The sequence below is a fragment of the Mesitornis unicolor genome, unplaced genomic scaffold (genome assembly GCF_000695765.1).
Source record: "Mesitornis unicolor isolate BGI_N332 unplaced genomic scaffold, ASM69576v1 scaffold1195, whole genome shotgun sequence".
In the NCBI taxonomy this organism is placed as follows: domain Eukaryota; kingdom Metazoa; phylum Chordata; class Aves; order Mesitornithiformes; family Mesitornithidae; genus Mesitornis; species Mesitornis unicolor.
In genome coordinates, this window is record NW_010183237.1 from 15029 (window position 1) to 40743 (window position 25715).

The following is a 25715-nucleotide window of genomic DNA, read 5'->3' on the forward strand; positions in this document are numbered from 1 at the left end:
TTCTGCTGTTCAATCACTCTTACAGTGGGTTAGTTTAAAAAAAATCCTTATGTTTAAGCAATATTTCTTGTACTTCAGGTCCTCTTCTGCAAAGCTCCGTTCCAGCCGCTGGGTCCCCAGTCAGTACAGGTGCATGGGATGGTCCTCCCTGGATGCAGGGATTTGCATTTGCCTTTGTTGAACTTCAGGAGGTTCCTCTTGGCCCATTTCTCTCGCATGTCAGAGTCCCTCTGAGTGACATCTCAGCCATGCCTGTATCATCTCCAAACCCTCTGAGGGCGCACAGTCCCAGCACGTGGGTCTTGGATGGAGATGTTGAGTGGTATTAGCCCTAGTGTTGGCCCCTGGGGTGCACAGCTCATAACAGTCCAGGTGTCCAGCTCGGCTTTGTGCTCGTAGGGCTCAGCTGGTTTTCTGTCCACCTCAGTGCTTATCTAAGCCCAGATTTCATCAGATTGTCCATAAGGATGTTGTGGGAGGCAATGTTGAAAGTCAAGAAGTCTATTATAGGTGAGAAAAAAATGAAGAGTGAGGGAATCCAAACTGTCGGTAGAGGAGACCTAATAAGATGGGCTGTACAAGTATCCTATGTGTCCCGATGCCCTAGTTCCCTTGTCAAGTCACCAAAGGGTATTTAACTATCTAGGGAACACTAATACCTCTAAAACTTAACTAATTGCATTTGTTTGTTTATCTGGAACACACTGACACCATGTATTTTTCAGCCTTTGCTTTAATGTAAATCATGGTTGGGTTTTGACCTTTTCACCCATTGCAGCAATCGAAAATTTTAAATTATTCAAGGCATTGTAAGCTTGCTGTGTGCTAGGAGGCAGTGACTTAATTGCTGAATGTCATTGAAAAGAAACATCTTGCCGTGTACTTGAGGCTAGCTCTGAGCAGGGAGGAAAATGTTCACACCACATGGGTGGTTCGGAAGTGCTTTGGGTTTATCTTTATAGCTTAGCTTGACAGAAATCAGTGATTGTGGCTACATGCTTAAATTTCATATAAAAGTCCCTTTTCAGCATTCAATTATTTGCATATTGATGGATAACCTGTTCTTACTCATTTTTTAGAACTACTTTTGTGTAAATGACAGTGTTTTAGAGCAACCGTTGTCCCTTGTTGAAGAATGAGAACCACGGCATCAGTCACCTCTAAAGCGTGCATTATATGCAAAGTGCTGTGTTGGTACAGCAATAAAGTTGAGTGTGGCAGCACTGAAAATACTGCAGTCTACAAACATCAGGGTTATTCTGGAAGTGTTAACCCAGCTGGGCTGTCTGCCTTACGGCACTGTATGTCTGTACAATGGCAATACATGCAGACTTAACATTTTTCTTCCAGTAACCAGTCAAATTCCGCACCTGTGTCTGGGAGTAACAGTTTCAGCTGAGGTACTTGGATGTATTTAACCCAGTGTGACAATGACATTTGCGAAGTCAACCTTCTGGCATTTGGATTAAACACCGTATATCTTAGGATGTGGTTATCCAAGAGGCATGTGTATTAGGTGATAATTGATTTTGAGGAGAAAATTTTGTTAGAAGCAAGGTGTATGGGATCTCATTTTCCCTTGGGAGGGTCATTAGGGAGGTTCTGTATTTCAGCTTGTTCTTCCAAAACTACCCTGTTCCCTTGAGCCGTATGTTAATTTGTGAAAATTATACCTATTTAGGAGTCCTGAAAATTTTTCAGCCATTTTTATTTTTTTTCTTATTCTTCCCCACTTTTACCCACTTTATTCTTAGCTGTGTGTTTTCAGCAAAAAAAAACTTTGTGCAACAAGTAGTCGAGCTGCTCTGTGACGTTTGGGAGACAGCGAAGCATTGTGAGCCCAGACGTTGGCATGTGGCCACTGCTCGAGCGTCTCTGAAAGGCAACAAGGGGCTTTCAGGCCTTTTAATAAGGGAATCCAACCAATGTTTTCCCCAAGCAGTGAGGTTTTGACCAATATTTCCCCCTCATATTCCTTTGCTTTGCACCCTTGTGTAGTCTCCACACCTGTAGCTTGCCGGAAAGTTTAATGGCAGGAGAGTCGCAGAGCCGATCCGTTCACCGAGTGCCAGAGCCACAGCCAAATCCTCCTTTTCCCCTTTAAGTATAAATCCCCTTTTAAATCTCTCTTTATATTGCAGTACATGTAATTCTGGAGGCAGCCATATGGGATAATCTGAATGGAAAAACAAATGTGGGTAAGGCTACTTGCCTGAACCACGGCAGCGTAATTTGGTCTGAAGGGCAGAAGTCGTGAAGTAGCGCACTGAAGGGACAAGGCAAGGGGTGATTAATGTGTTATTTGGTGCAGCATCAGGTACGTAGCAAATGCAGCTCTGTTCCATTACCCACATCTGCCAGGCTCTAATTGAAAGAAATCATGTTCTTAGTATCTGAAATAGAAAACGGTTTAATACTTGAATTCTTTTTGATCTTTAAATGGAACAGTAAAGGATTTATGCAGCTGAAGAGATTATCTTTTCATCTTTAGGCACATGCATTGTAAAAGTAGTATTTTTCTCTTAAATGCACTAAAGTGCATCTGGTTAGTGCATCTCTGAATAGGGAGTGACTGTGCTTAGGACAAAGTGGTGACAGTCTTTCTTACTGAACTTTGAATATGATTCCTTTAGAGCTTTTTACCTTAAAGGACTTTGCTTTTTCACAACCTTTTCTTAAACGTTGCTTTCAAGGTCTCCTGTAGAAGTTGTGGTAAGCATTGTATCCGACAACTGATAAAAGGATTATTTTTGTAAATAAGTCACAGAATAAATAGGGGTTTTTCCTTGCTGTTAGAATTCATTGCAGAATATCTCGGGTCTGTTTAGACCCATGAATAACAGCTTTGAAGAAACAGTAATGAAATGAGTATCTGTCACTAGATCTCAGGCTCCTGACGTGCTCAGTTTGTGGGTCTGGTCATTTGTCTTGGGAATTCACACTACCAAGAGCATGAGGTCGCAGTGAGCAGTTCTCAGGCCATGGTCAAGTTCTAAGTATTTCACCATTAAAATGCTTCTGATGGGAGCCAACACTGCTGTTATTTGTCATGTAGAAAGTGACTGGGCTTTGGTGATTATCAGTGCTTCTGGTAGTGGCATTAATGTTACAAAGTGAAATAGGCTTCAAAGTCATTTAAGTGGTTATGTCCCACAGTTTAAATGTGACGTTCATTACCCAAACTCCAGTGTGAGTTCCATGTAGCACTGCAGAGCATTTGTACTGGTGGAGGAGTGAATCCATGAACTGACCAATACTCTGTTTGGTAGTGAGCACCAAATGAAGTGGAGCAATAAAATAAAACCTGATGCAGATGTCCAGCTTAGGTTCATGAAAGAGAGTAATTTGTTGTTCTCCATTTCTGTCAGTGTCTTGTGGGTGTGGGATATTTTAGACAACTGTTTGTGACAGAGCTGGCTTTGGATCTGTAGTGAAATGGGGATGGGATTCAGTTTTATGTTTTCCTTTTTTCAGTATTAATTTTTAATGTATCTCTAAGCAGCATTTCTGCGCTTGTGTATATCCTTCATAAAGGGATATCTAAAGCCTGCATTGCTCATTAGGCAATGGCTGGAGAGTATTAAAAATATATTCTCTGGTGTTTTAGGAGACCTGAGGGCCCATTGTAGTTGTTTACTTCAGCTATTTTTGTGACAGCCTAAATTAACTAACCAGTTTACTTTTCATCTTGTATTTTTTATTTTAAGATTAGTTGCTACAGCTGAAGGATTCTTCTAGAAATGAGATGAGGTGGCTTTAAAAGGTCCAGTTTGCTATGACTTTCTGAGCTAATTACTGCGTAGTGAAGGATATCTGGCTAACTGAAGTTTAAAAAAAAAGAAGAAATATTCGAGGAGCAGAGTTTCCTTTACCTCTTATTAAATAAACCTAACTGCATTGCTGGCTACCAAGAAACCCTGTGCATGTGTGCAAGCTTCGATTAGCGGAAGCTTGCGGGAAAACAGCTTTTATTTTATTCTCCTCACCTTGAAGTACATGTCCTTATCTGCTAGGAGTCAGAAATCTAGATATCTGCCAGCTGCAGTGCAAAACACCATTTTAATGCTTTACAGCTGCTTCTCTATAGAAGTTAATTGGAAATATGGTTCAGACACCCTCTGCCAGTACTCGTATGTGATGTCTATTGTTGGTAATCATAGTTTCTGCTATTTAAGCATGCATTTTGGGTGGTATTGACAAAGCAGCTGTTCCTACAGAGGGACTTTGATAAAGGTGGAAACTTCTTCACGTTGATAAAATTGGAAGGCAATGCTGCTGCAATCTAAAAATAAAAATGGATAATCTAAACCACCTTCCTTTTCTATATAGCTTTAATTGCAGTGATATTTTCTTAGTAATGAAATGTCACACTCACACTCACTGTAGCATCTAATAAAAACTGTCATGAGGACCACTGCTGCCTGTTACCCATAAGCTACGTATGCATTGATGTCTCCATTGAAACATGGTATTTTACCTTGCTGGAAGCCAAGCCTCGAGATTTAAAAGCATGGTACCTTCAGCCATTGGTACTACCTGCTCCCTTCTGATGAGGTGTTTTAGTCCATGAGATGTTTTAGTTTTGGTATCAGCACAGCTGTGAACAGTCCTGGATTTGTCCTTCACCATTCAATAAATGTATTGACCTTCCTGACAGATGTCAGTTACTTACTGTAATAGTTGCATTTCTTGCTAATAAAGTAAGAGCGGGCATTGGGAACTGATCAGTGAAGGAGCTGTGGCAGATACACCTACCCTACTAAAGACCTGAGAAAGACCCATCAAAGACAGTGCTAAAGTTTCTGGCCCTGGTGGTGCCAGGACTGCCTCCCCCTCACAGCTCCTGTCTGGTCCACACAGTGGGGGTCAAAGGCAGGAAAGTTGGGGTCCTCAGCCAATAGGGGCTGACACGACCATGTATTGACCACAGAGCAGATTTGGGTATAAATGGGGCCCTGTCAGAGGACTCATTTGAGTCGATCCTCCTCGGAGCAGCGGGTCTGCAGTTGAGGACTCTCCCCTTGAGTCGGAACACCACTTAAGGTAACTTCTCGAGATTGAGAGCCCTCCCTTTTTGGTGAGTGAGTGAGTGCACATTTTGGATCGTTTGGCCAGAAACTTAAGAATTCTTAACTCAGCTGTGCCTGATAATATTCCCAGCCAGCATATCGAACCTGTATTTGTTGAATGTCAGTGGGATGTTGCTTTGGTGAATGAAGTTTTGTCTGCTTCATTTCAGTTGCAGATAAAAGCTTGAGTTCATTATTTGTGTGCGTGTAGCCATTTTGGTGCAATTCCATGACAGAGCCTAGAAGAAAAGAGTAAAGAGTGAGTTTCTAAACAAAACTTCATCTCACCAGAGGTTGTTACTACAAGTCAAATGTGTCTGTATTTTTCCTGCAACTGTACTGGTAAATTTGTCATTTGCTAAATACTCCATTTTATTTTCTCTGACATGCAGACAAGAAGACAAACATGTTTTTGCCTTGTCATTCACGGTTATCAATGTATGGACGTTATTGTAGGATGACGGATTGTCAGTTAGTTTTCCAATATTTTGTTTGGCTGCAGCCCCAAAGGAAAAATTCAGTAGGTCTGTGCTGTTAATTTTAGGCTTCGTAGTTTTTCGTCCTCACTTAAACACTTGAGATCAAAGCCTTTGGACTCCAAAGGGATACATTCCTACCAAATCAAAGCAACTTTCAAGTGGTTACATCTTGGGCCTAATGGCACACTCAAGACAAAAGTCTGGAGTAGAATTTTCAGTTAATTCTTGTGCTTGCTGGAATCCTTCCTCTTTTGTTGTTTTGTGCAGAGCAAATATTTTTCGGCCAAGAAGTTTCTTTGTACATGAATACTGCTGATAAAGGCAAAGCTGAATCTCTGAGGGTTGTTTTATTTTGGGTTGGATTTTTGGGAGTTTTTTGTTTGTTTTTTTTTTCTTTTGTTCTTTTTTTTTTCCCTGAGCAAAACTCCGACTTTTAAGGCTTTAATCTCACAGCTGAGATACGTTCCAAAACATTTCAGCATTCATCAGCAAACTTCTGAAATGCTTTTGCACCCCTGCTTGCCTCTCCAGCGCTCAGAAAGCAGTTGATGATGTTGATTAAAGGCAATTAAAGGCTGTTCTGGTCCCTCACAGTTTTTAACTCTAGTACAGAAAGTGAAGTATAAATTCGCAGCATCCTGAACCAGTGTGTGGTACGTCTGTTAGCCTTGGACTGCTGGAAGTGGTGATGCCATTGGTATGATGGCTTGTTCTCAAGTTTTTTTTAGTATTTTCACCTGCCCATGCAGTGTTTATCAATACAGAATTATGTTAGCATTGAGCAGGAGTGCAGGCATTCCCTTGGTTAGACAACTGGATAATCAAAAACACTTTTTAGCCTTAAGATGAGGGCACCAATTCCTGGGGTTGAAGGCAGTAGCTGGGACAGCAGTGCCCTTCCTGCTAGTCACCATGGCTACATCAAGCTTGAGTTGAATATTAAGTGGGCTGCAAGGAGTTCACTCCTGTTTCAGCTGCTACAAAAGCGACCTAGGCCAGAACTGCAGCTCTCCAGTTTGTGTTTCAGCAAAACAGTGTCTGATGTTAAAAGCAATCAACAAGGACGTGACTGAGAGTCGCAAATTCACCTCTTCAGATCAAATGTAGTCAACAGAAGAGGAAAAAACCTAAACAAGTGCTTTAATCTTGATACATATTTAATGCAATGGGAAGAGAGTAAGCTAGAAGGACTGTTCACCCTGGGAAAGATGGGTTATGGCACAGGAGGAAAAATCGATGTTGTGGGTTGACCAGGGAGTCAGAGTGCAGGGCTGAAGAGCCTGATGCGTACACCACAGGCTGGCTTCACTGCTCCTCATGAGCAGAAGGTGCTTAAACCTTGCAGCTTGAAGGAAGGGTGAGTAAATGGGTTTTTCTGGATTCCCTCTGGAAGAAACAGTTGGAATAACTTCCTTCACAAATGCAATTTTCCTGAAAGGTTAAGAGATTGTGCTCTAGCTGAGATGATTATTCCCTGTGTATTCCCCTGCTTGGAAATGCAGCCTATGAAACTTTCCCTGGGGTCTGGGTGTATTTATATGCTAATGCCCGTAGATGTGAATTTTAAGATTACACCCTTGTCTCTGTTCAGTACTAGTATTTCCTGAAGCTGTAATTGAGCAGGGTTTGGATGTCTGCTGCAGGGTGGAAGAAGCTGTGAGAAAGTTCCCTGTGCAAATTCAGGAAGGAATTGATGGTAGAGGTGAGACAGCAGAAGTTTGTGCACTTGGGTTTATTGAAGCACACGGCACAGCCTCGCAGAAGTGGTCTTTACCCAGCGACTTGCAGTCTGCCTTATTGCTTAAGTCCCGTGCTTCTGCTTTTGTGCACGTTATTGTACCTAAAATGGAAGTTTGGTTTTAAAACATTTAGAAAGAGAGAAACGTCAGTATGCTATTTCCAGAAACCCAATTCTTTTAATCTTTGCTACAATCTAAACAGGGGTGACAGCCATATTAGCAAGTGGGGTGCTTCACTTTCAGCTGCTGTCCCATACATCGAAACCCTTTTTCCCCCTCAGTTTTTGTTTGCAAAGATGTGCTGAGACCCAGCACTGAAGCAGAATGGGCAATGGAAACCGGGCCCCCTCCACTTTGTCTACCACAGAAGTGTAATCAATGAAGCAGCAGATATTAATGTTCTCCCTTCCCAGGCTTTTTCTTCTTGTCTGTAAGAAGATTCAGCTCAGAAGGCTGTGATCAGCTTAATCACTTTGCTGTTACTGGGATTGGTGTTCATAGTACAATTTATTAAAGCAGTTTATTATCCTCCCAACCAACTTCAGTGATCAGCGGGTGAAAACATTGAAAGAAAATTAAAACTAGTGTAAGTGCTGCCTGTTTGGATAACAGCGCATTTTGCTATTTAAAGGGATTACTCATCTGCACCAAAACAAGGAGAGAAGTTAATTTCAGTGATGTAGAGCTTTCTATTTCAGGGAGGCCTAGCTTGCACATTGTGATAGATTCAGGAGAAGTATAATTCTTTCTTAAATTGTTAAACAGCACGTTAGGGCCAAGTATCTATGTAAAGATGAATGGATTCATTTGTAATCTTAAACAAGCATGTCTGCATGTGGGAGGGTAGGGACAAGAGACTGGGATAACCTGTAAATAAATACCAGATGAGCAGTTGCAGGTTTCGGTGTTTGGGAAATAGCCAAAATAACCAGCAGGGAAGGGGAACCAGCTCTGTCTGCTTAAAACGGGATTCTGCAGATCCTCCAGCTCTCTCCTTCAGATCCCTGAATTTTCAGAGTGCAAGGGCTCTCCCATCTCTGTAATATCTTCAGCCTTCTGTGTGTAAACTGAAGCAAAGCACCTCAGCTGACGCATGATACTGCAGGGCAGAGGGAACTTCAGTTTCTCTGGTGACAGCTGAGTAATGTGGGAAGGTGTCTGGGAATGTCTCTGATTTCTGCAGTGCTGCTCATTCTGGATTGGGTTGAAGGTGCTCATACGAGCAAGGGCACTGGGGTTGCAGATGTGCTTTACAGTGTAAAATTCAGAAACCAAAGCTGATAGGCTCTAAAGTAACATATGAACCATGAAACATTGTGCTGGTAGGACAGGGGAAATGCTTCCCTCCTAATTCTTTCTCTGGACATAAATCTGTATCAGTTGCAAGTCCTGACTGGTACTGAATGAGTTCATTTCTTTCTATCCCAAGATCACAAATGCTGGTATTCCTTTCCTTGCCAAATACTGCAGAGATGTTACAGGGGCATATATAAAAAGGCTTTATGCCAACTATGTTACTGCCAAACAAACTGTGTCGAGTCCTAAAACCCTTACCCAGTCCTCCTCTGCAGAGGACAGTTCGCCTGAGTGAAAGTAAAGTGTTTGCCTTGCAGCTCCTTTGAGTTTAAACATCTGTGAAAATAAAGGTTTTGTGGGATGGAACCAAAAAAAATCTGCTGCCTGTTCAGTCCTGGGATCAATTAATGACCTTGACAGCTCAAAAGCCTGAGCAATGGCCACATTATTCATAATGTTCAGCTTGAATCCTTCAAAGTACAAAGAGCAAATGTGTGTTGAGCGCCTCTCAGTTGCAGCTGCAGTCAGAGGTGGGGGTCATCTTAATCATCTGCACTCTGGAAAGTCCTAAAGTGCCACCAGACCATCAGTCTTCTCTAAAAGAGCACAGTGACATCCTCAAAACAACACCCATCTTCGTGTCTCGGGAGAGAATGACTCAAGTCATCAGCTCCATCTTTCAAGCAGCATCTCCTGCTTAAAAGCAAAACAAACTCAAGTTCTCAGCAGGCGTGATGCAACTGCTCGTCTTTAACTTTCCCAGCCCATGGGAAGCAGTGCCATTTAGAAATCTGACCTAGGGGAACAGAAAGTCTTCTTTTGGAAAGCTTTGGGATCGCTTCTCTGCTATCTTCTCAGTTTTATTTACTGCTCAAAATAAAGCAGTAGTTCTTGACTGGTACTGTTAATGTTTATACCGTATATCAAGTTTATTGCAAAGTCTGTTAGCAAGCTACCAGCCTAGGTTTTAATCTGCAGATAATCTTACTCTCATTTATATGTTGGGGCTGTATTACTGTGCCCAGAGTAGGCACAGCTTTTGGAATCCATCCAGTTCACCTAACAACTTTCATTAAAGAAAATTGCCCTTGTAATAAAAATTACTCAGTGTGACAAGATTCTATAATATATTTTTTAAAGCCTCATAAAATTTTGTAGCAGTTAACGCTACTTGTTTGTTTTTTTGAGATTTTCTTTTAAAAGCAAAAATTGACTTAATTGTGACAATATTTGTAATAGAGTGAAATAAATATTTTCTATCTGGGCATGTAAAGACCAGGCTGGGGGACAGGAATAGCGCAGGGATAAGGAAAGAAGAAAACCTTCTCTTTGAAAAGTAAATGTCACTGTGTTTTGTACATTTTTTGTGAGATCTCTTGGAAGTCTGTGACTCTTTAGTAAGGGAAAGTAGGTACAATAAAGTCTGCTCACTTGCAATTCATGATACATTTCTTAACCTTATAAAATGCAATGATAAAACAGATTCTGCAGCAATTGGGAACAGCTTATCTGCATATCATCCCTCCTGGGGATGTGCTTGGTGCTGTGTCCCCTGGATCCATGAGAATACATGGGTGCCTATGGAGTACCTGCAGCTTTCCCTTGCTTCTTCCAGCCATCAGAAACAAAAGATGGGTGAGACATTTCTTACCAGTGCAGCTCAGAGCTGGCTACTCGCTGCAAGCGTGAAATGGTTTGATATTTTTTTAATATGGAAATGTTGTAAAGAAATGCTAAAGAACCAAACCCAGCATTTGGGACTGGAATGGGAAGTCAGTTCCTGCTGTCTCTTTGCAGAGTATTTGCCTGAGCTTAGCTCCTGTGCTGCTTTTTTTCCTGTTACACTATAAAAATTAGGAAATCTCTCTTCCTAACTGCTTGTTCATTAATAGATATCAACCCATCTTCAGTTGATCCATAGCAAAGCAGCCATCATCATCACTACAAATATGACCAAGTCCAGTAACTTCTTGTTCATTTGCTGCTCTGTGTCTTCCTGTGTGAGACCAAATCCAAAACCATGGTAATGCTTTGTGGAACAGGCTCATGGCCCTGGAGGAACTGCTTAGGCTGCCTCCAGGTGTCACCACAGATGAAACCGCACCACAAACCAGGGCAGTTCAGAAAGGTATGTGATGTTGAACTGTAAAATGACCAGCACACAGGTGAAATACAAACATCTGGGATATTTCACAGTCTCATTTTCTTGTTTTTGTCAAAATAAAGAGACTGCTTCTGTGTGATGGTTATCTCCTTTATTACAGTGAGCACCGGCAGCCATTCTCATGTGTGTCTTGTCTTGGGTAGATTAATTAAGATGTACCTTGTGGTTTGGGATTAGCTGATTTATGTTTGAAGTGAGGATTGTTTGTTCTCTTTTCTGATGAACTGATCTTTTGTGATAAACTAACAATGGCAAGGGACGAGCTGTGATGTTCAACTGTGGTGGTGACTTTTTTTTGGCTTTTAAAGACTACCCACTGCCTCAGGAAGAAGGCAGCCGCACTATTAATATATCTAGTGTCTGTGGAAGGCCCTTATTTGAAAAATCTGTAATTGAGTGGACAAAATTTCTAGGTTTTTGAGAGGATCTATTCAGAGGAGACTTGAAAAGGGTGAGGGAAAAGCGTGCTAGACAGCAAGAAGTACTAAAGGCTCTATTGAGCAGCGAAACCTATTAGATACTGTGGGACAATTAGACTTGTCAGGCAAAACACTGAAATGCATTTGTGAGCAAAAAATCCTGGGGAACGTTAAATAAAGCTCTGAAAAGGGCAAAGAGCTTGCTAGGAATGCCTCAAAAGCAAAGAAGTTGGTTTGGGTGATCTTTGAAGGCAGGCAGGTGATGACTGCTTCAAAGAGAAGGTGCAGAACATGTGTCAGTCCTAGGGATTTTGCCCTTTTTTTTTCTCCAGTAACAAAACCCCTGAAGCACAATTACTGGGTCAGCACCATAGGAGAGAGCTCGTAACTTAAAATTAAATTTATTTGCCCCTTTGCTCTTTTTAGAGAGCTTTTCCAGTACCCAACTTCCCTGGTGCCCTGTTCGGGGGCACTTTCACACTGTCTGCCTTTTCAGCCCCTGCCTTTCATGCCTGCTTTGGAAGCCAAGGAGCCTCTGCTGTACAGAACGGAGTGGATGTGTTCCCCAGAGCCAAGGCAAATAAACCTGTGAGGTTATTTGAATTTGAATGATTGCCTTTATTCAAGTTTTGGTGTGTGAGATTTGAAGATTGAGTAATTGCTCAGATTTGACAAACCAGCTTTTGCCTAGCGAGGCTTGTTTCCTCGATCGGTCGCTGATCCAGCGGATGATATGATGCATTAATGAACAGTCCCTGGCACACTGTGAATGGAGTTTGCTGTCAAGTCAGAACTTCAGATGCCTAAAGATCAACCCATTAGCGATTAGGCCAGTGTCAGCGCTTCGCCTATTTTTAGGTTTTCTTTGGTGCTTCACTCTTTGATAAAGACAGCTGTGTGCCCCTCACTCTTGATGTAGACCAAGCTTTTCATTTGCACATCTAAACAAGCTGGGCATTGTTTTGACCACTCAGTAATCCTTTTCTGCAGCTCTCCTGTTTGAGTTCCTGTGAATCGTGGTGACTGCAAGTGTCTGCACTAATTCAGATGTGGCTCCAGTCCATGTTCAGTAGCGTAAATATTTCCATATTTAAATGCAAATATCTCCTCTGATAAGCACTTAATGTAGCCATCCAAATATATACAGCGCCTGTGCCTTGCTGGCTTGGAGGGATGTCTGAATAGTCTTCTTGCTCTTTTGTCTTCTTGCTCTTGGTCACGTTGTGTGTTTTGAAGAAACCAAATGCAACTTAAATGCACTGAGTGCAGTTAACTTCTGAAAGTAAATTGTCCTATGTCTAGGCTATAGAGTTGTCCTCGACTGCATTGGTTTTCCACAAAAGTGTCTGAGGATCCCAGCTCTGACAAAGTTTTCCCAGAGGTCTGCCAGCTGGCTTTTCATTCCTTTTCCTCTTCCTCTGCTGCTTTCTTTCTCATCCTGCACTCCTCCAGCTTCTCCTGCTTCCTCTTTCTTTTTTCATTTTAATTGCTTCTAAGATTGTGGAACATCTTCAGAAGCCTTGGTTAAGAAGTCATGTTTAAACCCTGGATTTTAAATAAATTATTCTTACTTCCTTTTTCCTATTATTGCACTTGTTTACTCTTCAGGACGTACTTCCAAAGGCATCATCTTCAGGTAAAGAAGAAAGCGCATTTCTAAGAAATCAGTTGTTACAGTGTTGAAATGTCTCCTTTTCATACAGAACACCTGAAGAAACGCCTGGAGGATTACATGGCCCAGTTTCCAAATGTAAGAATCCTCCGAACCAAAAAGAGAGAAGGGCTGATAAGAACACGGATGCTGGGGGCCTCTGTGGCGATCGGGGATGTCATCACCTTCTTGGACTCCCACTGCGAGGCCAACGTGAACTGGCTGCCACCTCTGCTTGGTAAGCGTGTGGTGCTGTACGTGGCTGAAAACTGAAGTGATAAAGAGCCAGAAACAGATGTTGGTGTTGGATTTGTTTTCTTTTCACCTGCTGCTTTCCCCTCATGCTGTAAGTGGACTAAAGGAAGATGAAATGTCTTAAAAGGGACAAACAAACCAAAAAACAACCAACCACAAGGCACAGGTGAATTGTTGGCAACTTGTAGCCTATAATACCAGATTTTTTTCTGTTCTAGAGTACTGCACTGTACAATAACCCTATCGTGTTTTGCTTAATTAAAGAGCAGAGATCATATTCTGTTTCCTCACTAAATGAAATCTTAAATAATTTGTGGCTTGCTAGAAGAGTAAACTATCGTATGGTCATTCAGCAGCTTGCAAAGAGAAAGCACAGAATCACAGAACGTTAGGGATTGGAAGGGACCTCAAAAGATCATCCAGTCCAATCCCCCTGCCGGAGCAGGAACACCCAGATGAGGTTGCACAGGAAGGCGTCCAGGCGGGTTTTGAATGTCTGCAGAGAAGGAGACTCCACAACCTCTCTGGGCAGCCTGGGCCAGTGCTCTGTCACCCTCACTGAGAAGAAGTTTCTTCTCAAATTTCAGTGGAACCTCCTGTGTTCCAGCTTATGTCCGTTACTCCTTGTCCTATCATTGTTTGTCACCGAGAAGAGCCTGGCTCCATCCTCGTGACACTCATCCTTTAAATATTTATAAACATGAATGAGGTCTCCCCTCAGTCTCCTCTTCTGCAAACTAAAGAGCCCCAGCTCCCTCAGCCGCTCCTCATAAGGGAGATGCTCCACTCCCTTGATCATCTTTGTAGCCCTGCGCTGGACTCTCTCCAGCAGTTCCCTGTCCTTCTTGAACTGAGGGGCCCAGAACTGACTTTATGATACAGAAAAGATCTTTACATACAGTTTTTAAGTAGCTCTTAGGGTTGGGGTTTTTTTTCTCCTATATAACTATATTTAAATTCATAATCTGCAAGCCCGTGGAAAATACTCCTTGTGAATGGCAGCTCCTGGTATGTATTTGTAGAACGTGTGCAGTCCTTTCCAAGGCAGCGCTTCATCGTTAAGGACGCATCAGTTTTACAGTGTCACTTCTTTTCAAGGATGACTAACTGAAAGGACAGTGCCTTCCGTTTCTGGTTCCTGTATGCCTCTGGCCGGTACAAAACTCCTTTACAACCCTATTGCAAGTGACCTGTCAAAGCTTTCCGAGGTGTGACTTTGTCAAATAAACCGTGGTGACAACAGTCAAACAAAACGCCAAGCAAAAACCAGTCAGACGTGTCAGCAGGATGGCTGTAATACTGTTGCTTTCATTACAGTTTGTGTCTGGCAGTAGTGTAAAACATTTTCAGCTTTGTGAGCCCTGGGGAAGGAGGACAGAATTAGCTCAAATGCCATTTAAATGAGAACACGTGGAGTATGGTTTAATTTTAAAGCATAGAAAGGATTTCTGTGCACTGGAAGCTGAAATGTTGTTTGTCGCCTCTGCTCTGAAAGTTAACTTCCAGCAAGAGACCGCCTCAGTAATAACGTATTTAAGAATTTCCAGATGTTTATGCAGGAATTAATCCTGTCTTGTGCTATTTGGTTGGAAGAAAAGGTTGAGGGGAGGAGGCACACTTGCATTTCTTGAGCCTGCTGCGAGTAGTTGTGCCATTAGTCTGAATCACTTCCTGCCAGATTCTGGCACAGCAATTAAAGGTGGGTGGTACAAAGGGTTATTGCCCTGGCTTGGAATCAGTGCAGAGAGGGTTCACATCCCGGTCACTCGTTGAAACAAGGACTGTTCACAAAGTCCAGGATCGTCTGGTTTTAACCTGGAGGTTTAGGTATCTGTGGTAGTGCGGTTGTGTCTTGCTGTTCTGCTTCTGGGTGATGGTCACTGCAGCATGAGTGCCTGATGTTTTTATCTCAGTAGTTCTAGCTTGAATATCTTGATTATTGCAGAAATACCAGATAAATTGATATAAAGTGGAGCATGTACCCAACAGAGAACACATGGGAAGAAAGCTATGTCGCTCTTGGACAACTTCATATTTTGGTGTGCTCTTCTGTAATTTCATGGTCAAAGGAACCAGCTGGTGCGGGTTTTCTAACACGTTTCTCCAATCTCCAGATCGCATTGCCCGAAACCGCAAGACTATCGTTTGCCCTATGATTGATGTTATTGATCACGACCACTTTGGATACGAGACTCAGGCTGGAGACGCGATGCGAGGTGCATTTGACTGGGAGATGTATTACAAGAGGATCCCTATTCCTCCTGAGTTACAGAAACTTGATCCCAGCGATCCCTTTGAGTAAGTTACTGAAATGCAGCGTGCGAAGGGCTGGCTAACAAAATAACACCCTGTTACAGTGTTGGTTTACGCCTCAGTGTAGTAAAAGTCAGAAGCTGGCGTTAAGCTACTTGCTTTTTGGCAGCTGTTTGCTTTATTGGTTTAAAAGAAATGCATTGTGTAGTAACTGTGAACACACTCCTTTTCATTGCTATTTTTTGCCACCTTAATTCCTGCAGAAGTTAACATTTCATTTAAAACTGTAATGTGTAACATTTAATGTGATCATTTATTACTGAGATCTTTCAAACGTAACTTAGTATTCTAATGCTCTGCCAAAAACAACAAACCAATGGCAGCTTATATGTCATTTCCAGGTGGGGGGAAGAAGAAAACCTAGCAGAATAATTACAGCAATTTCAATGATTGCAGTGCATTGCAGAAGTAAATCTGTGATCAAGTTATGTTCTGCTGTTGCTGTGCTTGCCAACATTGAGACAGTTCTGCTATCCTTTATACTTCTGCGGTGCTCACAAAAAAGCAAACCCCAACAAAATGTTTTCTGAGGTCAATGACTTGATCGTGCTACTGAGACAGAGCACCACATGTGCAGCGTGTGGGTCCCTCGGGGAGAGGTTATGTCCTGTCACTCCATGGCGAACTCCTTGGCCTGTTTCGAGGAGAGACATTGACTGGTTCTGAAGGGAGCCTCGTCTGGTCCTCCTCATTTGCAAGTGGGAAATGAGTAGATAATGGAAAAACAACTGCGCGATGCTCCAACAGGGCTGCAAAGGCACAGGGAACACTGGGTGGTGAAAAGAATCTTTGTAGAATCTTGCTTTGATTGTTTTTAAATGTTTAGCTAGAGATTTGTATCTTTGAATGTGTTTGTAATATGGAGTCTGGTTTTTCCTTAAGGTCTCCTGTAATGGCTGGAGGATTGTTTGCAGTCGATAGAAAGTGGTTCTGGGAGCTGGGAGGGTATGATGCAGGTCTGGAGATATGGGGAGGAGAGCAGTATGAAATATCCTTTAAGGTGAGCTACGTTCTCTGGAAATTACTTTTGTTTTGAAAAGTAAGAATTGTTCTGAGGTGCAGAATGTGAATGATCTATCTTGTCCTTGCTTTTGGGTGTGACTAAAGGTGAAAGAGCTGGGAGTAGTAAGAGAGTACACAGAAGAATCAGCAATGATGTGACCAGACATCTGTGAGGGTCAGTTTTGGAGCATGATTAGCAGGGGTGTCCCCTGTTCTGTGGTCACAGCTTCAGATGCATGCACTCTTCCCAGCAAGGGTAAGTCAGCGTGCGTGGAGCTCGCTCTGACTCTTGGGCTTCTTCATCCTCACCCTGGCAAGAAGATGAAATATTCTCCTTGAAGGAAGGAGGATTCAGGCCGCTCAGTGTTTGCCCAATTGAGTACCTCAGTCCTGAGCCCGAGTTCCCAGAGATGAGAGTAGCTTACTGCCTGTAGTCAATCCATCTGACTCCTGTCTGCAAGGAGCGAAGATTATTAATGACCGTAAGAAATCTTCGACAATTGGAATAATAATGCTGTTCCTGGCAGTGGCTTCAGATCATTATCTGCCTGGCTTGGGGACAATTCTGTTACCGATTGACCAAGCTGCTCAGTTCAGGGCTTTAAAATAAGAATTAGCCAGCTGACCAGAAATGCACAGTAATAGTAACAAGTCACCATGACCCACAAAGACCACCGGTACCTGTGTTATCCTGGGATATGGCACTCGGAAATCCCTTCTAGGAAACCCAGGGGAATGTCCCAGACTGCTGAAGGCAGATGGCTCATCCTCTCTTTAGTGGTGGGAATCCTTTCCATAGCCTGGAGCTATCGAGTAAAGATTTCTGTGTTAAAATCTGTGTAGTTTCTCTTTCAGAGATTGCATATATAAGCTTACAGGTGTCTGGATACCACTGAACTAAGCCAGTTGGCCTCAGCACCAGGCTAGAAGGTGGTAGCAATGCAAACGTGCGCAGCTTAGCGTTGGCAGCTGTAATTCCTCATCTGTCTTCTCGACAAACAAGTCATGGCTGATCTCTCACAAAACAGATTCCTTATTCTCGATGCTGCTCTGCAATTGGAAGGCATATCAAAGCTACTCAGCAAGCCATCTTACCATACATACACGCCATGTACCACTGTACAGCAAACAAAGCAAGAAAAGGCATTGTTTTCCAGACAATCCCTTTTCTTCCATTGTTTACTCACAAAAAAGCTCCGCAGAAAGTCACATTGGAGGTCCCTTGTCCTCTGTAACGGTGGCACTAAGGACAGGCTGGGGAGCACCCTCTTTAGCAATGGCATTGCAGTTAGAGCCGTTTATTCTTTGTGTTGCATGTAAGGAAATAGCGTAACAACGTCGTTCTCTGCAGGAGGGGCAGTGGCACTATTCAGCCTCTTTTCCTTGGCCCTTTCTGAAAATGCTGGTTTCCAAGAGTGATGACAGTGGCTGGGCAAGCCCTTTGTCTCCAGAGCCACAGCAGACAGTTGCACTGCTTGATCTGCAGGAAATAAGACCACTTCTTTCATCTGTTTGCTTATCCTCTCTGAAACATGCTGTGTTTTATTTCAGTCCAGAGATGGTAATTTATGGAGGGATAAATTTGCTTTAATTAATCTCTGCAAAGACCCCCTTTTTTCTTTCATTGTGCAACAGAAAAATGAAGTTTCAACTGAAAGAGGCTCAGTGCATTTTCAGAAATTAAGATAAATTGATACATTCATCTGTGGCTGATAGATTTAATAATTCTGCTGGAATTGCAAGAATAGAAGGATTGTTCATAGAATTTATGAAGCTGTGACATTTCCTGGCGAGCTTAGAGCTACGTTTTTACCTTTAGAAGCAGACTGAGATTTTGTAGTTAAAGGGGCACTGTCAAATAATTTAAAGCTCTGGCTTTAGGCGTGGGGTACCTGCTTTCACATTATTTATTATCTAATGGGAATTCAGATTTAAGTGTGCCAAATTTGCAGCCCAGCTCTAACAAAGAATCCATTCCAGTGCCTGGGAGATGTGGGTGCTGGTACTCTTTTGTACTGCTGGTCTTTGATTCATTGCATCAGATCCAGCCTTCTCGAGCCTCACCAGGAGGAGGTTTATTTTTTATTTCCTTAAGCATATTCTTTTTTGGGTATGTATGGGCTGTGCTTTACCGTTTTTTGCCTTTATTTTAAAACCCAGGGCTCTGTTGCTGAGAGACTGGAAATAAACAAGTTTATTTAGGAGCCTCTTGCCTTCCTGTTTTAAGATCGTATGTATTTCTGTCATCAGCTGGTTCTGCTTCCTTCTGAGAAGAAACTTTCAGGCTGAAGAGAAGCCAGCAGAGAAACCATCAGTGTTAAGCACCTTGGAAAACAATTAGCTGGAGGATGGCTCAAACTCTATTAATAAAAGCCTTGCTTTTTGGATGAAATGTGTACTCCAAGTATCACTAGAAAACATAGCATGCTGGGAGGAATTTAATGAGAAATAAACTCTCTAACCCTTTGCTGGTTTGCAGTATTCTGGGTCTTCTCAACCCCTCAAACCAGAAATTTCTAGATAAGACGTGAAGGAGCCAGTCTATCCATTTCATATTCAAGAGAGGAGCATGTGTTGCTTCCTTCTGTTGACCTGTGTATATCCGCAGTAGCTCAGTGCCTACATCTCAGTACTTCTGCAGGTCAGGGGTCTTCCTATTTCAGGTCATCATCAGATGCAACAGGAGGATTGCAGTCTTGAATTTTGGTTGCAGGCATTACAGCGGTTCAAATGAGCCTTGTTTCCTCGTGAACCTGCTTGCAGAGTGCTCCAGGCAAGCTGCTCTGTGCATCTGTGTGGTGTAAGAACCACTCTCCTCTGTCTCAGTGGACCCCCAGGTGCTGACCTTGGAGTGCATTCTTGTGCTGTGGAGGAAGGGAAAGAAGCGTGCACAGCTATTTCTGTGTGGCACTCGTTACCTTTCCCTCCTCCTGCCCTTGACTTTATACCCCAGTTTTTCTGTTCAGTGGACTTCCTTGAGGGCTGCTTTTTGCTTTTTGGGAATCACTTCCATATCTCTCTCCTCTTTGTAGTTTTTCCCAGTCTTTTAGATTTTTCTGCAATAGTTGAAAGTTTTCAAGTGTTCAAAATTGAATATTTTACCCAAAGTGACCAACAACCCAAAGTCTTTCCTCTCCTAAACGCAAATCAGTAGCTCTGATTTTCTGAGTGCCCCTGCATACTCAACAAATACCTACGTTCTGCTGCCTACGTAACCACTTCATTTTCTTCGAGATTAACGTGTTTAATTCAGAGCAGTATAAATGAGGCATTTAAACTGTTCCTTTCTGCAGATGCTACTTTGCACAGCACTTATCTCTGCTTAGTTTTATTTGCAATCGTGTTGCATCTTTTCCAGTATTTTTGTGGCTCCTATTCTGTTTGGCTTACGTAATCCTCACTAAACCGCTTCACGCCTGTCTTCCATAAATACATAGTCTCTGATTTTCTGGGTATGGGGAAACAGAAGAGGAAAAAGTGATGTCTCTGACTTGTATAGGCATAAATATAGATGTATTTTGTACCACAGATCTTGAGTGGTGTGATTGTCAGTCTTTAATTATACATTGTACTTCAAGAGCAAAGGAGAATCTGGAATGTCCCTCGTTATGTGATAGATCGCGTCAGCTTTATAAATGTTTGTCTGGTAATTAAAGATTATAAAGCCTTCATAAAATTCAAAGGGCTTGGTGCAAACAAGCCATGTGGACAATTGCCCTGAAAAGAGCAATTAAGGGGAAACAGAAGAGATGGGCAGTGCTCATGGTCTTCAGTCCTTGCTTCAGCAACAGGAGATGTCCACTGCCCTTACTGTGGTGACCACAGATCAGTGCATTTCTCCTTTTCCCATAGCAGCAGCAGGGGCTGCTTCTTTTGATTTCCATAGCATAAACCATGCTGCGTGTTTTCCAACAAATCCAAGTGCTCTGTGGCTTCTGTTCACATATCTAATGCAGGCACCTCCTTTGCTCCATGCCAGCGGGATGGTTCTGGTTCGCATTTTGCTCCTGGCAGGTGCGTGGTCGTGGTGCAGCTGCCACGGGATCGCTCCTGACAGCATTTCCAGTTGTATCGCTGGAGTCAGTGCTGATTGTGAGCTTTCACTGCTTATTCCAGGCACACATTCACACCGCTTTCCAGCAGCTCACGTTTGCCCACACTGAAACAGGCCAGGCATTCTGCTGGGTTTTTTTGTGGGTTTTTTTTTAAAGCCAGCACATGCTGCTTAATTCTAAGGCCCTCAGCTGCAGCACCGGGTGGCTTCCTTCTCCCTTCCTATTGGCAATGCAGAGATCAGTATCAGACCATTGACTTGAATTTTTGGCCTCGGTTCACCCTCTGTGCTTGGTTCAGGTTCCAGAGTAACCTCCCACCAAGCGGCAGCAGGAAAGTGGACCCCTCCACTCCAAAACGTGGTTATTGGAAAGTGCTATCATTACTCTCAAACACCTCAGACGGTCAGGAGGGGCCGTGCTGGTGTGTGTTGTGTGAGAAGGCATTGTGCAAACACACAGATCCCAGTGCCTTTTGACGTACCTTAACAGAGCAGTAAGTCCCAGCTGCAACAGCAGCTGATGCTTACAGTAACAGAGGATTGTGGTTTTCCTGAATTATTGGTTGGTGTTGCTTTCATCCTCACCTACCTTGTTTTGCAGAGAACCCCCTTGACTTATCTGCTGTGTCCTTCTCTTCCCACCTTTCAGTGTGTGCTCAGACAAGCAGCCAGTTTCTTTGCCTTGGTCCATCCCATGGTCTTTATTTCTGTTATGCCCTGCAGAAGCAGCTTTCTTTTCAAGGCTTGGCTCTTCCCTTTGTGTTTTTCCCTCTCTTGGGAAGCATTGATTCATCATGGTGCAGTCTTTGGAAACCATAAACCTTGTATACCCAGATAATTTGTGTTCATACACCAACTGCGGTGCTGTATAGTGTCTTTGAGAGGAGAGGTTCAGCTGTCTTACGTGACATTGTTTTCTGAAATAGCAGAAAGGGAATTGGATCAGCATAACGTTCCCATGTAGAGAATAGGTGGCATATTATCTTGTGCTTTCATACGAGCCTTTCATAACAAAGGCTCTTGAGTTGCTCTATGAATATGGAGTTACAGCTCTCCAGGCCACTGAGAAAATGGAAGTAGTATCACCGGTGGTATTATTTTACTCCTCTCGTATGTGTTTTTATTATTAAAGTGAGATTGTGGCCTTACAAAAATCTGTTGCAGTGTGCCTATTGACCTCAGCGTAGCCACATTTTCCCTTAATTCCAGCAGTTCTGTCAGCTGCTGGATTCCGAGCTCAAAATGTAGATTGGTAAAATTGTGCCTGAGGAGGAAGAGAAATTTCCTGTTCTCTCCTAATGAGATCTGATTAGATCATTGTGTGAAGCACTGCCTGCCTGACCAGCTTCAATCCTTCTTCTTATGGTCTTCTAGTAAATGCCTGATTGAAATTAAGTGCATCAAGTTCAGGCTCTGATGTTTGCTGTCACGTCAGCCGGGAGATGAGGCACCATCTCGCTGCTCTGTAAAACAGCGATGGCGAGAAGAAAGTGGCTCCCCTGGCCCGAGGAGAGCACAGTAAGTGACAGTCGGTGTCACTGGAAGCGTTCTCTAAGCTGGCACACAGCTGTTTTGGGTTTGAATTCACTTGCAGTTATTCCTTGACAAACCCGTGGATGTGATTCCCCTGACCTTTAACATCAGCTTTCTAATGCTTTTGTTAGCTGTGTTTTACCGATGCACGTCACGCTCTTTATCCAGTTTTATAGATAAGGACTGGTAATTGTCTTTATGGAGGTTGTAATGAGTTCTGTCACCACACAAAGCAGCTCACTAATAAAATAAATCAAAGCAGCAATGAATGAATGGAAAGCATGCTTTTAAAATTAGATTTGTACTGCAAGTGCCACACTGTCACTTGCAGCATGAAACAATATTAAAAAGGCACTGAGTTGGCAAAGTACCTTGAAAGGGTCACTGAGCTCTGCTAGCAGGAATTAGGAAGCTTTCCATTGCCTCCACGCAGCACTGGTAATTGCAGCATCATTTGGGAGTAAATAATTTAAAGCATGATTAGGAAAAGGGCACGTAAACCTGATCTTAGATTTAACTTGTTCAGTAACTCAGTTAAGTAGCTTTTCTTCTATCATTACGTCTGTTTATGTAATGTCATTCTCTGTGCCTGGAGTCTTGGACCAGCTTGGAGCTCTTGGCCCATCACCTCGGTTCTTTCCCATTCCCCTGCCTCTCCAATGCACCGCTCAGTAGATAAGTGCTGTCTGTATTACTGCCTCATAAGATCTGCAGAGCAGGGACAGTGCTCTCCTTTCCAGCTGCACGTTGGCTGCAAGGGTCTGCTTCTCACATTATTTAGGGAAGTCGTGCTTTCAGAGACGAGTATTCACTGTGGCCTGACCGAAAGCCTTTCCTTAGGGATCAGGGGCAGATGAGGCATCCTGTGGGCAGGCAGAAGGATAAGAAGCTGCTGTTTTCATTCAGGCTGGTGTTGCACTAAAATGCAGCTGTTTGTGACTGATAGGGCTTTCCCAGTGCAGTGCACAGGGTGAGAGTACGGCTTGTTGAGGAGCGTGTGAGCCTGTGCAGCCGAGCTCAAGGCTTCTTCAGCTGTTCCTGCAGTTCTGTATAGTTCCCAGATCTGCTGCAGCTCTTACAGCCTTGCACAAACCATTTCTGTCATCAGAACATCCCCACGTTCTTGTTTTCTCCGTCTACCTGTTAATTTCCTAGCAGAGAAGTCACACTGTGGCCCTCTGCAGCAAAAAGCACAGCAGCTACAGAATAAGGAGCATTTCTAATTCCACTGGAAACTTCACAGGAGCCAAGTGCTGGTTTCTTTTTTTCATCTTCATCTCTTCTGTACCAGCCTCTCGAGACGCAGCAGGGACAAAAGGATTGAAATTCTGTAGAAGGAGTGTTTGTCAACTTTCTTCTTGCCTCTCTCACCATAACGACGTGTAATTAAGTACCTTGAACTTTGGAAGTTGCCTGTGAAAAATATTCCTCTTCCTGAGAGCATCCAGCCTCCGTGAAGTTGCATGCAGTCAGCAAATGACTGTAATTATTAGGAACAGTAGACAGAGCTGAAACTCCAGAGGACTTTAGTGTCAGAGCTAATAATTATGCAGCAGCCTTGGCCAAATATTTCTCTTCCGAGCTAAGTATTTAATATTGTCGCTGTAGAATATTAATGGCGTTGCCTGCTATGTGTGAAGCTGTTGACTAAGCTCATTGTACAGTGAACTGCGGTGGCTCAAATTAGCCACAGTGAGCGGAGAGATCAAGAACACTGCATCAGCCTGCAGCGCCAGCGGATCTTCTTAAATACTGCTGCCTTTGGGGCATTAACATAAGATCTGGGGACAAAATGAAGGGCAAGGCAGTGCCATGCTTCAAGAATTCAGAAAGTCATTTGTTTTGCATGCTGAAGGGTACTTTAAGTATTGATTAGGTATCTCTGGGAAGCACATATGGATATATTTCTTAAACCTAATGAAGTGGTTTTGCTGGTTCAGAAAACATCTCATTTGGTTTCACTTGGACAAAATGATTACATCCACGCTATAAATAAGGAATAAAAGAAAGTTGTTGCAGAGTGTTGGCACAGAATTAAACCTTCCCAGATGGGGAAAGAAACTTCTGGGCCTAATCTAGACATTAGCCAAGCATCAAGGTAGATTTCTTCACTGTATCTCAGTGCCTTTCTGAGGGCTTTTTAAAAGCTAATTATGTTTTCATCAGGCAGGGATTTCTACTTAATTGTAAGGCTGCAAAAGCAATGAGTTCATGTCAGCAATGAAACCATATGAGAGCAGTGATAACCATGGGGAAAAGCAGCAGTTCCTTTCAGTTTCTGGCACTCGAGCGGGGGCTCATGGTGAATTCTCTGGAGTATTTTGCATAACACAAGACCTGTGCTACAGAGGCAGCGTTACACAACCTACGCCCAGGTCTTGTGTGGCAGTGCAGTTTAACTATTGCGGTCACTGTTGCTGTAATGACATACATCAGTTTAAAGTATGCTGTGTGCTGTTCTCTGGGTGCTTGGAGATATTTTTTTCCTGTTCTTTTCTCTAAAGAATGCAAAACTGAACTGATTAGCCATTGAGCTTGATAGCACTTGTGCTAAATTAAGGCTTGCTGCATGGCTCTAAGCGGGTAGCTATAGGATTTGAGACTAAGGCAAGGAGGGGAGGGTATTTGGGAGAGAGTGTGCTTTAAAGTGAGATATCTGGGTTAAGATTTTTTATGGCTTGAAAGTCTTGGGTTTGTTCTTCTTCATTTTTCTCCATATAACCAAGAGTGAATCCGTATCTCTGCCGTTCCATAGGTGTGGATGTGTGGGGGCCGCATGGAGGACATTCCTTGCTCTCGAGTCGGTCATATCTACAGAAAATACGTTCCATACAAGGTGCCAACAGGAGTCAGCCTGGCGAGAGTAAGTGGCGATGGCATTCCCCGTGACAGATGTCTGCCTGCAGTGTGACTGTGCTCCTCCGTGAGAGGAGTTGTCTCCTCTCACCCCACAATGGGAGGCAAATGTAGGCTTTGTGGCACATAAATTGTACGTGTACAGTGGTCACATTGAGCAGTTTTGCAGTGGTGGATGTGTCGCACAAAGGGAAGAGCCTAGGGGAGCTGTAGACTCACGTGCAGACAGCTGCCATGCTGCAAACATCAGCTGTCGCTACGTGTTGGGAAGGGACTTTGCGACCAGGCACTGGCTGTGGAATCACCAATAAAAACAAGATATGGCTTTATTTGTATAATACTTCAGTTATTTTATAGCTGTGCTCTCCAAGAGCAGCAGGCTTCAGCGTGGTGATTGTGTTTGGGTGATTGAAAGACCTCTTAGCTTCAAGCACCACAGACCACTGAATGGGCAGGCTGTAATTTTCCACGATGGAACGTTCTGTGCTATCTTATTTCTTAATCCAGTGCAGCCCAAAGAGGAAAGAGCTTTTGCCTAGCACACACTAGGTTTCTCCAGTTAATTTCCAAATTGAGAAGGGATTGCATTGCCCTCTGGTGGGAGAAAAAAATCAAAGGAGCAGGAAGGCTGCAAAACTGAAAACCACAGAAAGGTGCCCTGTTGTTCTGCGGCCTTACAGCTTGCACAATGTTAAAATGTCTCCCAGTTTAATAGCACGGTCCTAGTTATAGATTTGGATTTATTACTCAGCCCAGCAATGACCTGTCAGAGCGATGGAGTGCTCTCCTGTCTGTGCCATCTCTTCAGGAAGGAGCTGTATTTCTTTTGGTTCAGTGTTTGTCTCTTGCGTACTCCCACATGGGATGGAGATGGCAGACAGGTGT

The 25715-nt window shown here is 43.1% G+C and overlaps 1 protein-coding gene across 1 annotated transcript in view; it reads left to right on the forward strand.

Annotated features, from left to right (window-relative positions):
• The window catches only part of LOC104540261 (polypeptide N-acetylgalactosaminyltransferase 10), a gene marked incomplete at its 5' end in the record, with an annotated part of 40713 nt that overhangs the window by 9840 nt on the left and 5158 nt on the right, over positions 1-25715 (forward strand). Inside the window, 4 exons of the mRNA XM_010184027.1 lie at positions 12870-13055; positions 15187-15370; positions 16268-16385; positions 24730-24837. Of these exons, the coding sequence (XP_010182329.1) occupies positions 12870-13055; positions 15187-15370; positions 16268-16385; positions 24730-24837 (596 nt within the window). The remainder of the gene's footprint in view (positions 1-12869; positions 13056-15186; positions 15371-16267; positions 16386-24729; positions 24838-25715) is intronic.